Raw genomic sequence first — 13,632 nt, forward strand, 5'->3', positions numbered from 1 at the left:
GCTAAGTGGTCTACAGTGTTCTAGTGTTATCCATGCTGTCATCTTCCTTTGCACTCTGAGTGATTGCACTCTTGACACTAAGAGTGTCTTTGACAAGTGTTCAAAACGAGCCCAAGCCACCATGGGCTAGTAAATAATGGTCCTAATACAATCTCTGTGATTGAAAAATGACTCTCAGCATTTCTGTACTGCAGATGCTATTAAATGGTCATCTGATGTTTAATATATCTTGGAGATATGTACTAAGGGCTCAGTTCTGCCAACCTGCTGTCTTTAGAAAATGTGTTGTCTTCAACAGGATGTACTGGGTGCTAGTGCCAAATAGACAGACCTCATTAGCTTCCCACATCCTCCCCCATCAGCAAGATCTGTAAGGCAGTGGGGAGGTATTTGCCTAGAAAAGCCATCACAGTTGCTGGTGGTTGAATGAATCCTCTCCTCGGGAGGGAACCGTGCAGTATCCATAGGGCCTGGACCTCAGGCCCCAGCTGCAGGTTCTTGTCCTGCCACTCATCTTCTCTACAACCTCGGGCAAGGGGCCAACATTTCAAACATGTCCTGCAAGTTGGTGGCCAGTTTGAGATAACTCAGGCATGATTGTGAAAGATGGCGAGCACCCACAGATCTGTGTCAATCAATGGGAATTCAGCGTTTTTTGGAGAACACCAAATAGCAGTTCCTCTTATTCAGCGAGGACTAACCACAGGAGTAAACAAAAGGACTTGGAATAGGATTAAGTATCTCTCTCTTATTGCTGCCACTTTCACCTCTCCTAGCACAAAAAAAAAAAAAAAAAAAAAAAAAATAAATCTGTACTCACATGTCCCTGCATGTGACAACCCCTTTACTCCATTTGTGTCAGCATGTGTGCACATACACATATCATAAGATTGGTTATTGCTTCTATGCCTGCCCTCTCTATAAACTATAATCAAATGAGGTTAAAAGTATTCTTATTCTGTGCAGGGTTGTTGTGAACTAATGTAATCCTCTTCTGGAGACCCTGAGATCTTCCCAGAGTTTCTTCTGTAGAGCACATTAGTGTTACAATTCATTATGCACAAGGATAGCCGTCTGTAGAGGAAATGATTTGGAAAATGCAATGGACTCAGGCCCCAAAGTATTTCTTATGTGAAAGACCAGAAATACGGCATTTAAGGAACACTAGTAGATATGAGCAACACCAGCATCTCTTTCGTCAATACACAGCGAAGGAATTTCTCCTCACATCTTTTTCTTGGTACCCGAGGTGACATTAGGCATATTCCCTCTGCCAAGAGAAAAGAACCTTTCAAACTCTATCATCTTTAGAATGCCACTGTCCTTTATAAACCATGCAAGCCATCCCCTTCCTCCTTTTCCTATGGCTCAAGAGATAGCTTGTGGCTGCACTAAGAAAATCAGGGCATTTCACGCTATAATTGTTCTACTGTGTTCATGATACTCACAGAGGAAAAAAAGTCTTTGAGTATCCACTCGTCCAGGGGGAAAACATTGGATGCAGATTGAACTGTGTGACATTTCTTTTTCTTGGGGAATAGCAGAGAGACCTCAGTACCTTTAAATAAATCCCTAATGGACAAAAAAGTAAAGGCAGGCTAATAGCTGTGTTGACATTAGCCCATGAAAACTGTTCAATCCTTTTCTTCTGGACTGCTGGTTCTCCTTTGAGAAACCCACTCCCACCACTGCTGCTTATTGAGCTTGCAGAAAAAACAAGGATTTAAGGAGCGTGGGGACCAGACCCCTAATCTGATTTTATCTTGAAGAGGTTTGGCTTGGGCAGGGCAGTTTTGGTGTAACCTTTAGAAGATCACAGCACCTGAGTCTCAGGGCTCTGGTGACTCTTTGTGCTATGGAGAACAGTTCATCTGCACTGTCATTGACAGCAGGGAAAGTGATGGAGAAAGAACATAACCCTGGGGTGAAGTGAATTAGTGGAAGCATATGAACAGCTAAACAATAGCCAGGCAAGCCTGTAAATACGCGCAGCAGATGCACATAAAGAAGCTAAGCTTTTAAGCCATATATTTCCTTTTTGTTATTGTTGCTTTTTTCTGTTTACGGTAGAAATCCAACTACTGCTGGATGCACACAGTGACTGTGAAAGTGAAAACACTGCACGCCATTCCTACTGTGTGAAAATACGTTTTTTCCCTATTTCTCTCTCCCCAGGGCTCTGGCTGACATCTTAAGGCAGCAGGGACCAATCCCAATAGCACACTGTGAAAGAGAGACTATCTCGGCCATAGATACCTCCCCCAAAGAAAACACCCCAGTCAGGACATCTTCCAAAAACCATTACACCCCCGTGCGCACCTCCAAAAGTAACCCAGGTAAGTGCTGCTTTCCTGTGCTCTTCAGGGGTGGCTGTGCCAGTCCTGCGTTACAAGTCAGCAGAACATCACTCTTTACAATAGTGGATTTTGTAAACCTGAAATTATGATAATAGACGTCTTTAACAGGCAACCAGAGCAAAGGAGTGCAAGGATCAGTGGTGAGGTTTTTGCTGAACAGAGAGGCTGTTCTCTCTAGGCGTTTTAAAAATTCAGAATCAGTGAGGTATAAATTCAGCTTATACCGAAATGCTGGTGTTAAGCTTCGAACACTGTGTATTTCCAACAAAACACATACACTATAAAGCATAATCGGGCTCTCTGCACACAGCAGTTGAGAAGAAAGAAATCCACATAACTGGGGCCACCTTATTTATTCAGGTGAACTATAGGCTTGTGCTGAGAGGGGAGAGTGGAAGGTGGCCTAAAGGGCATCCTGGGAGCTTAAAGACGCTGGCTGGAGGTCCACCAGAAGCACTGGCCTGGGAACTGGGACACACCTTTTTTTTCTGGTTTCTCCTGGCTGGGTGAATTTGGTTAAACCATTTGGCTCTATTCTGCCTTGATTTCCCCAGTGGCACAAGGATGCCAGCCTTTAGGGAAAGATATTGTTCTGATTTATTTAATGCTTCATATATTGATAATTGTCAAAACAATGTCTCGATGGTTGCAGACCCCCTTTGTTAAGTGGGCTACGGTAGACTTGCCATCACTTGCCATCTCTCAAGTGCCACTGGACATGTGCCTCAAAGACGTGCCCTCATTCAGTCACAAGATATTCAGTTTCATGTAGAAGTTTCTGGGTGGCACTTCCTGACCTGTGTCACCCAGCTCGTGGAGGAGGTTTTGCTAATGGTCCCTACCGGGGAAGCTTCTGAAGGAAGCTGGCAGGAGCTCAGACTGCTCCACAACCTGCAGGGCTTGATGTGCTCTGCTCTTTGTGGAAAGGGCCCATGGCTGAGGGCACTGATGGTTTGGTTTCCATTGCCTTGTTGCCGTGACCTTTAGAAAGGTTTTGCTGCAATGTGCATCACCCTATGGAGACAGGAACAGGTGACCATATTCTCTGGAAGCCTCCCCTGCTGCTGGGAACAAAATAATTTCTCTGAGAAATAAGGATTTCTTTGCTCTTGCTCTCCAATTTTCACTCAAAGGCCAGTGAACCCTGTGTTTATATATATATATATATATATTTTATTTTTTTTTTATGCCAGGGAGTTGTACCTCTGAAATAAAATGCTGGGCTGGAGAACAGTACAGGAGGTGAGCTGTCTGGAAGAAGGTGCTTTTGCATATCTAGGGCTTGAGACTGGCCCTTGACAGGATATGTGATTTTGTCCCAGGATAGAAACACAAGAAATAAGGGTTTATGGCCAGTAAACAGGTATGGGCACCATCAGAGAACAACTCTGACATAAGCTTTACGATGAGATGATTCCCTTTTTGAAGGCATCCTGTCTCTTCCCCTTGGCTCCTGTTGGTCAGTTAAAGCAGGCAAATCCTGAACAAGGACGTTGAATAAATTCTTTGATTTCAGCAGAAGAAACTAGCTGGATAGTGGAAGCTGAATTAGGTGTCATTTTTAGGCACTGTCAAGTCTGAGAAAAGGCAAATGGGAAGGCTTGCAAGAGGAATTGCTAATTACAGAATTCTCTGGCATCTGTTGGTAGCTGATGACTCCAATGCACGTTTTTAAGACTTACTACTACCTTAGTGGAGGCACACAAGGATGCAAGGACCAGAGCACAGGTATCGTGAGTGGGGTGCTAGTACAAATGGTCACACTGCAAAGTGACAGCACCCAGTAAGGAGTCTACTTGGTCCTTGCTGAGTACTGGGGCATGAGATGAGCTAGGCAAAATGGTTGGGAAGGAGAAGACATGCTGTTAAAGATGGCAGTCTGTTCAGTCGACCTCTGCTTGTCTGTACGTTTGCCCACACTGTGTGAAGGAGAAAAGCCATCACAGCTCAGTCAGGGCTGAAACAGGCAAGACACAGGCAACAGGAGGTCACTAAAAGAAGATACTCCCAAACCCAGCTACAAAGGCAGCTTCCACAGCCCTTGGCAGCTGCAGGGGTAATGGATCACCTCGGCCTTGGGGCAGCCAGTTGGACCGAAAGTCACAGAGAGCCCCTGCCAAAGCTGGGGGGGGACAGGGGGACTTGCTCTTGTAGCTTGCCCAAAAGAACTTGTTCCTGGCTCAGCCGTGTCCGTTATTAACGTGTCCCCATATATCAGATGAGACAGAAAGCTGATCACTTACAAAAGGTCATGCGCTCATAAAACAACTATACAGCTGATGTTTTTTTATAGTGTTTCTTTGCAGAATAGGGCAATGCTCCATTGTGACTATACTCTGTTACCTACCTAATCTTCACATTATTGCAGTAATCAGGAAATTGTGTAAGTGAATGCTAAAATTTTTTAGGTTGGGAAGGAAGTAAAAGTTGGAAAACATGACTGGGTTATAGCATGTTGAACTAGAGTAAAGCTGGTAAGCCCTAGTATGGAAGTAAAAGAGGAGTCACCATCAATACTCGCTTTAGGTGGAGAAGAAGAAGAAAAGTGAAAAAGGAGTGAAAAAGAGGGGAATGTGGGAGCTTGGGGAAAAAAATAGAGGCAGTAATATGTAGTAGCAGGATCCAGGCAAAGCACTGCTCACTGGTGCTGCAAATTGGCTTGAGACCACCACAGGTGTGGGGTTTTGCAGCAGGATCTGAAAAGCATCAGGTCTGCTGGCTGTGGTTTGTCTCAGGTCTCTGAAGTATGAGAGGTTAAGCAACCAGAAAAGACTAGAGTTATTACATACCAGCTGAGATTGAGTTTTGTATTTGTTTTACTTGGAACTTCTGTTTTCAAATTTATAACTAGAAGGGTGCCCTGAAGTCTTGCTAAACAAACCAACTTCATTTTTCCATTAGGCTTGTTTGGTGTCAGTGAGCAAAATGATTGTGGGTGAGAATGACAAATTGAGGTGGCCTGTGTCTGAGGCAGCAGAGTCCAAACAAAGCAGCGTGTACAGGTGCTGCTGAGGGCATGCCTGCAGCCATCAACTTGCTGGGTGGTGCCTGGTGTTTCCTGATGTGAAGATGAAGAGGAGTCCAACTCCCATGTGCCAGCTGCTACCCTTCCTGCCTCGGTACTCAGGTACTCAGGCAGCCCTCAAATGGTCACAGCAGGAGATGGCAGAATGGGAACGTACGATGTCCTCTGGTAGTCGCCAAGCCATGGGCACCATCTCCAGCTGTCGCAGATGCCTGAAGGAGAGTTCAAGATCAAGGCCAAGTCCGCAGTGTATTTGCCCAGGCACTTCACGGCAGGCGGTTTCAGAACTCTGTGAGCTCTGCAGTGGGACAGAGGGCCCGGGGTTAGCTTTACTCTGTACTTCACTGTTGAGCTTTGAGATAGAAGAACCCAGGTCTAATTAATGCTTGTTGAAGGGAAAAAGAGCAGTAGATCTCTCCGTCACAGACATGGAGACAACTGCCATTCTTCAGACAAGGCAGCTGGTTTTGGGAAGGCTTCGGCCTGCTTTACAGTGGCCACCTTCCCCAGGTGACGGGGGAGCCGGTTATTTATTGGAAGCTGAATACATTTCTCACGCTGGGTTCTGCTGAGCTTGAGTGTCCCAAGTGCCCAAAGAGCATCGCTCCAGAGATGACTGCCACTTTTGCTTTCCTGTGAGAATCTGGCTTATGTCTTTTTGGGATGCCAGGGGACAGTTCACATCCCCCTCCACCCACTCCACCCCGCCCCCACTTCCACTGAGATTTCTGTTCATTACTATTATACAGTGCTGCTATTCTGGTGGGGGTAGGCTCTTTGCAGATAAGAAAACCTGAAAGCTGTGCCTACAGATTGCTTGGGTCAAAGCACACCTCTCCAGCTGTGCACTGCCTAATTGGTATGAGCTACAGCACACTCCGTAGACAGGACTGCTCCTCCAGCCCACACAGACCTCTTGTTAGTTCAGTGTTTGCTATTGTGAGTAACAGGTAAAATATGATGAACCTGAGATTACAGGAAATCCATCTCATTAGCTATCTATTGGCATTTTTAGTGCCTCTGTCGCAGTAGCACCTTTAGGGGTGTGGGAAGGAAAACCCTAGCAACATTTCCCCCGTCTTTTCTCCTTGGCCCTGTTACCTATCTTGACATCTGCCGTGAAGGTCAGTGCCATTCATTTGTTCAGTGGATGGCCAGCAAATATTGGCAAGGGTGAGGATAGATGGGAGAAAGGTCAATAGTTCCTGCAGGCTTGGAAAGCATCGTACACAAACAGCAATATGCTCCCATAGAGGAAGGTGCTGCATTTGGCACAAAAGACAGAGTCTGAGCCACAGGCAATCCTCCTGCAATGTCCACAGTCAACTGATGTGTCAGAAAAGATGAGGCCAGTCCCTGTGACAGTGATACTGATGGACATTAGCATTAGCGGAAAAATTAAGACTAGATTCTCAGCTCAGATGACTACCTCCAATACCATCCTTGGATATCTGAAGGGCTTCTGAAAGTCAGGTGCAAGGGCTTGGTTTGCTTTTCCCAAAATGTGGCCAGCAAAGCACCCACAAGATTCAATCCCTGCAGAAATTGTCAGACGGGGGGTTTCTGACTGCCTTGGTGATAGAGGAGTAGCCAGCTCAGGACTAACAGTCATGCAGGGAGCCGTCTTATTACTGTATTCCAAACCCAGACCCAAACACAAGAGACTCCAAATAAGAATTTGAACCAGATCTTTGGCTGGTGTGAATCAGTGCTGTACTATCATAGTGATGGGACAAGGGCTTGGTTTATGTAAATCCTTGTGGGTCAGGGAGGCTTATCTTCCAGACTCACAGCTGGTATGAATCTGTGATGCTCCAGGACAGCACATGGTCTGAATTGATCCTTTATTCTCTCAGTCTCATTCTGGCTCTTCCACACTGGCTCTTTTTCATGCAATTCACCTTGATACTCTTGCCAGCCTGTGAGGGAGGCGATACTCAGGACCATTAGACTCGTGTGGGAAGCTATGTGGGAGGAGAACCTCTCCAAATATGTTCAGGACAAGGATGTCCTTGCTGCCATTGTGCAATGTTTTCAGCAGTGAAAGGTCCCCAGATGTCACCTACTTGGGCATGAGACAGGTAGGTAAAACCTGTGCCTGGAATTATGCTGCATCTGACTAGCTCCAGGATCAGGAGGCTGTAAGAGCAATGACAAGACTTTTTTTTTTTTGCTTTCTGGAGAAAAGGATCTGGCCTAGTTTTATGTTCTTTTGGCCTCTTAATTCTCAGAATATCAAATTGCATCACCAACAGACTATGCTGGTCTGAAACCAGCTCCAGATGTGCCAGGGAAGAGCTGACTGCAGGGGGAAATTGAGATGATTTTCCAGTGTGAAAAATCTTCTGCTCTTCACCTGTGTTAGGGACAGGGTACTTGCAGGTGTGAAGAACAGCTTATTGACAGGATTACCACTTTGAATGCAACAAACAACACAGGCTAGCACTCTGATTAACCTGATGTATCTGGGGAAGGCTTTTAATAAGCCATTTGAGTCAGGATGTTCCAGAGATGTACGTATTCAAAGTGCTGTTTTCAGCAGTGCCTTCCACCCAGAGGCATATTCTGAGCTTGTTCTGAATGTGAACAAATGCAGGAGAGGCCTTTAATCTTTATGGAAATTGTAGCTAGCATCTCTAGCCAAACATAGGCGGAGCAGCATGGGGAGTGCTTCCATCCTGATCATTGCACAGGGGAGGGCATCACCGCCTTGGTCCCCCTCTCCCCTGGCTATGGGCTCAGTGCGGGCTCCAGCCCTTCCCTAACGCGCAGGGTGAGCCAGGGCAGCCGGCTGCTCACATCTCCTCCAGGTCACACATCCATTATCCCTGTCCATCCTTCTCCCTTTCCCCTCTCTCCCTTCCCCCAAGTCCCCAGCTGGTCTCTGCTTCAGATTGCTTCCTTTATTCATTCATTGAATTCTCTAACTTCTCCCCAAAATCCCCAGCAACTATTTGAATTAATTTACCGAGGATCAGTGTAGAAATATATGTTGAAGGCGTTCAAATTCCCTGCTGCTTCACAGTTTGTGTTGTCATTTACAGCTGTTCAGGGGAATACAAAGCAGGTGTAAAATGATCCCCCAGTCCCCACAGTAGCATTTTACAGCCCCTGTGCTCTGTTGTAAGAAACTAGTTAAGGTGCAGGTGGGTGAAGAATTAGGGAAACCACTTGGAAAACACCCAGAGAGTTCCAGGAACAGGGTTTTTCTTTTCTCTGTACTGTTGCCATTCACTGACGTTTGAAAAGAAAGAAATGGGACCAGCTTTGAAACCTCTAGGATCTGCAGAAGACAAGGCAATTCAGTGCTACTCCATCTGCTTTTTCCTCCAGGCACACCCCTGTTACAGTAAGCCCCAATGCTTCCCGCAGCTTTCCCTCCCAGGAAGATCCCAAATGGGTTAATACATTTCCCGAGCCACCAGAAAATGACAGATTTTTCTGTCTCGGAACATTTCAAGAGTAAGAGTTACTCAGTGTCCTGGCATCCAAAATACTGTTGCCCAAAGTCCAGCAGTGTGGGGAGAGGTGGATGCTCTGGAATTGGTGCAACTAAGATAGGACACTAGCTGCTATCTTCGTTGATGTCATCTAGGTTTCTCACTTACGTAGGACCTAAGTTAGCATATTCAGTGTTAGATACCATAGGTATTCACTCACCTCTAGTACCAGAGCGTGTGATGCCCTCCCACACTCTGTGGCATTACTGGTGTCCATTTTGCAATGGGGAAAAGGGGCACAGAGGGGCAAGGGCCTTTCTTTGAAAAGTATTGGGGTTACCATCTTCCCTTGAGTTCACAGTAAATACCTACAGCCTTGTAAATACCTGTCCCTGAGTAGTCTGTGCACTTTGCCAAGGTGTGGGAGAGCAGTTTTGCTCTGGGACCCCCACTTTCCCTTCGGGTCAGCAGCCTCCGAGGGGGCGTGTGCTGCAGGGTGTTCTGCAGTCCTCCGAGTGCGCAGGGATGCTCCATCCTGCATCTTCACATGAGCACAGACCTGACCTCCCATCCTGTGCCTGAACAGCAAGCGCGAGCTTTTACACTTGCATTGAAAAGCAAAGACTTTGTCCCAAAGTACAGGCAATCCAGGAAACACAGGAGAAGGGATGGGATGGAAAGTCAGGGGAATGAACTGCAATGCAATGAGCTTAATCGCCCTGATTCCAAATGGATCTTTTAAACTGTTAAATATTTCTTCGCTTATCCTTTCTTAATCTTACTCGTTTGGACATTCATCCTCCCTCTTCTGTTGCTACCGGAGATCAGGACCTAGTGCTGTGGGGATATTCCCCCACTGAGGGGGGCTGGGGCTGCACCTACTCCTGCCTCTAGTCATTGATTTGTTCTGGTCTCCTGAGTGTTTTACTGAGCTGTAAAGTTTTAGGGTAATCTATGAAAAGGAACCTTTGGGAAAACTGTGCCCTGCTAACAAGACACATGAGACAACAAAATATCCCCACTGTGAATATATTTACCCATGAACTTACTAGAGAATAAAAAGCAACAACATTTGCAACCACTTCTTGTGTCTCATATCCAAATATCTCTCATGACTGATGTCAGGGTTTCATGCGTCAAAACAGCTAACGACTGACAAATTTGAAAAAAATTAAAGAAACAAATGTCTAACTAACTGTTGCGGGGGAAAAAATGAGTAGGTGGAGTGTGTGTGTATATACACACATATGAACTCTTGATACTCCCACGAACCACAGAGCCATGACAGAGTAGCAACATCCAGAGCTACGGGATAAATATTAGGTGCCTGCTGAAAGTGTTTTGGTGGAATTTAACATTCGTTCAACAGAGTGCAGTCCCAGAGCCACAAAGCCAGGCATGGCAGCACTTATCATCTACAGCGATATCTAGAAACTGTAGGTTACTATGGTAACAGCATTTTTTTTAAGAAAGACTAATGCAAGTTGTGAGCAGGAGAGAGGATTAAGCATATAGATTTACTTTGAAACAAAGCCTCACAGCAAAACGCAAGCTGCTGAAAACACTACAACAAAACACATGGAGAATGTGGAAATTAATTGAAGGGGGCTTTTCTGGCACAGTGCTCTGGTGGAGGAGAGGCATTAATGTGGAAAAAGTCTGGGAGTCTAATGCAGGTGTGTGGCCAGCCAGGGACCTGCATGCTGCAGGGGACAGAGTGCCTGTGGGCACGTGCTGCAACACGCTGAGTGATGCCCTGGATCGCACCATGTGGCAGCATCAGCTCCCCGTGCCCTGTGCTGCCTGCTCGTTGCACACACAGCGGGAGTGGGAGCGCATGGGCCTCCTTCCCAGAACCAGGCTTTGATATTTGTAACAGTTGCTGGGTTTAAAACCAAATCCCAGGGCTGGTTGGACTGGGGAGGTACCAGGAATGGGACTGATGGGTGAAGGAGAGGCACAGGAATGGTGGCCAGGAGCAGTGAGAAGGAGTTACGGAGGACAGAGACTCTGTTTGTGTAGGAGGTCCAACCTGATGCATTTGGATGCTTTACCAGTTCCTGAATCTGTACAGCTGGACCAGGAATAGCAAAGTGATACTGTTCTCAAAACATACAAAAGCAGAGATGGAAACAGTTTTGGAGCACAGCACCTAAGGGGGAGGCCACTTCATGCCCTCATCCCATGGTGCTCACACTGCAAAGTCTGCGTTTTGGGTGACAGAAAAGAAAGTTGTTTATGCCAGGTGGTTCCCCTCACCCTGCGCTCTGTCCTCCCCCTCCAGGTCTGGGAAAGGCAGAGGGCCACTGGGGCAGGTATCTGGCATGGGGGTACTGGAGAATTTGAGGTGCCGTGAGAAGGGGCAGGACTGGGAGATACTCCTTTTCCTGGGGAACACTGGGTGTCTGGGCTGAAGCTGTTACTATGCCATGCCATGCCACCTCAGCACTCACCAGCTGCCCAGGATCAGGATCAGGATCAGGATCAGGTCTGCTAGGAGCACCTGGGAAACAGGAGCAGAGGGTTGTCAGAGGGAGGAGCGGGGGCAACACAAAGCTCAGCCCCAGCCCCAGCAGTGAGAGGGCAGTGGATCCAGTGGGGCTGGAGGATGCAGTAGGCAAGGGGAGTCATGCTCCTGGAGAGGTTTTGATTTGAGCCCTGGCCTATGTCTTGATTTGAATCTGCACCTTGCCCGTTCTTCCTCTCCAGCTCCAGTTTCACAGGCAGTTGGCTCACCCTAATGGCTCTTGTGCCTTTGACACAGAGTTCTCAGTCCTCTTCTGACATCCTCTGCCATGGCCGTGCCCTCTGCGTTGACCCTGGTGCTGGCACATTCTTCCATCAGCTGGCTTAACTCATTAACCAGCAAAACCAGCTCAGGAGGAGGTAATATGATGAAACGTAGGGGTGCAATCAGGAGCAGGGCTGGTAGGAATTACCCTGTTTAGGCAGTGCTGAATTTGTAACCACTGAGCTGTGTCCTGTGTCACACAGACTTGAGCAGGATTTTTAGAGGCTGCCTGTGAGCAAGCAGGCCGGACAGCCTGTGCTTAGGTGCTTGGGAAACTTGGTGTCCAACCAGGACCGGCTACCAGCACTTTCAAGGCCACATGCACTTTAAGATGAAGCGGGCTGAGGTCCCAGGCCAGCAGGTCTGGGATTTTCCAGGGCTCAAATTTAACACCATGGTGGCAATTTACAGCCAAACCAATTCTGCCTGCAGTTAAGGTATTTTAGTTTTAAGCTGCTCAAGAGTTTCCTTGGGGAAAACAGCTAAGCCCACCGTCTAACCAGCTGTTCTGTCCTGTACCATTCTGCAGCTCTACCAGGTGCTGTTGAAGGGCAAAATCGTTCCTGTAGCAGGTTTGCTTCTCCCTGTTTGCTTCTCTGTGTCTTGCTAGATCAATTATTGTTTGTAAAATGCATTAGATCTTCAGAAGAAAGGCAGAAACACAATGTTTTCTTCCATTAATCAGAGCAGTTTACAGAAAACATCAATTTAAAATGTTAAAGCCAATTTGCAACTGGTATTGACAACAATTAAATTGGCCTCCAGAAAGTAATGTAACTAGTTGCTTTTGACACCATGAAGAATGAAATCTTTATAAGGACATTCTACATGTTGAGCTTCTCCCATTTCATGATTGCTGATCCTATCACACTCTGTACAAGTGTAAACAGAGGTGAGGAGCTGGAAGCTGTACTCCATTAAGAATGTGCCATAATCAGTAAACTTTCCTTCCCATCTTCTTGGACCCCTGCCCAAATATTGCAACTCAGTCTACGCTCTGCTTTCATCACTATCAGCTTCCTTTCTTTGCTTCCCAGTTGACTTTCCTGACCTTAAAATTAGGCAAAAATGTACTGAAACAAAGGTTCACTGGTTTATTCCTAGCATTTATGACCAGGAACAGTAAACGCCACCAGTGACCACTGGCCACAGACTCCATGAAATGCCGTGGGACACAGGCTTTGCAAAGCTAAAAGTCACTCTTGCAATCTTGTCGTGGAAAACTACCAGCTCAGCTTACAGACACTTGAAAATAAAGGTGATACTGGAGAAGTCATGGTTAACTTCTCCTGGATCAGTCCCTGAGCATGTAATGGATAGCTCAGCTGACATCCAGATGTGCAGCTTTCAGAGACCTTGCAAGACCCTGGCTGGGGGAAGTGGGAGCAGTTAGCAGCAGAAGATACTGCTCAAGTCTCTGAAAACCTAGTTGATTAATGTTCTGGTTTAGGCATCTAAATCCTGAAAGGGTTAGCTGGTCACCTTTTATTGTCTTGTCTCAAGCTCTGCTCAGTCAGGGTCGAGGAATACTCTGCAGGTCTGCCTTCCCATTTCTTTCAGCAGTGTTTTTCTGCATGAGCCGGAGCAGCTTCCCCTTCACAACATTCTTATCCGCAGGGTATTCCCCCCTTCTGGGGTATGCTGGGGGTGTTTGCTGGTGGCTTTCAGCAAGAGATTTTTTCTAGATTGAAAGGCAGCAGGAAGGTTTGGCTCATGTTGAAGATCTGAAGACAGCTTTTACTGTTGGCTGCAAACAACCTTCATCATTGGTGCAGTCCCTGTTCCTTCTGGCACGTCAGCCGTGTGTGTGCGCAGCTTGGGAATTCAGTGGGTCTTGCCTCAGTTCCTCTTCTCTGAAGCTTTATTACCCTCACACCATCTTACTTGTTGCAGGTACCTAAAAAGACTCCCATGTGGCTATTTATATGAGCACACCTAAGAAGGAATGATGCCCTCCTCCATAAAAGGACAATTCTAACTGCTCTTTCTGTTTGATTTAAAATATTTGAGGAGGAAGGA

At 46.6% G+C, this 13,632-nt stretch overlaps 1 protein-coding gene across 3 annotated transcripts in view; it reads left to right on the top strand.

The window, feature by feature from the left end:
• SHISA6 (shisa family member 6) overlaps positions 1-13,632 on the top strand; it is a gene marked incomplete at its 3' end in the record, with an annotated part of 240,860 nt that overhangs the window by 14,051 nt on the left and 213,177 nt on the right. For all 3 annotated transcript variants that reach the window (XM_080393203.1, XM_080393204.1, XM_080393205.1), the window contains one exon: positions 2,176-2,336. In XM_080393203.1, the coding sequence (XP_080249329.1) occupies positions 2,176-2,336 (161 nt within the window). The remainder of the gene's footprint in view (positions 1-2,175; positions 2,337-13,632) is intronic.

Source organism: Falco punctatus, assembly GCF_963210335.1.
Source record: "Falco punctatus genome assembly, chromosome: 1".
Lineage (NCBI taxonomy): Eukaryota > Metazoa > Chordata > Aves > Falconiformes > Falconidae > Falco > Falco punctatus.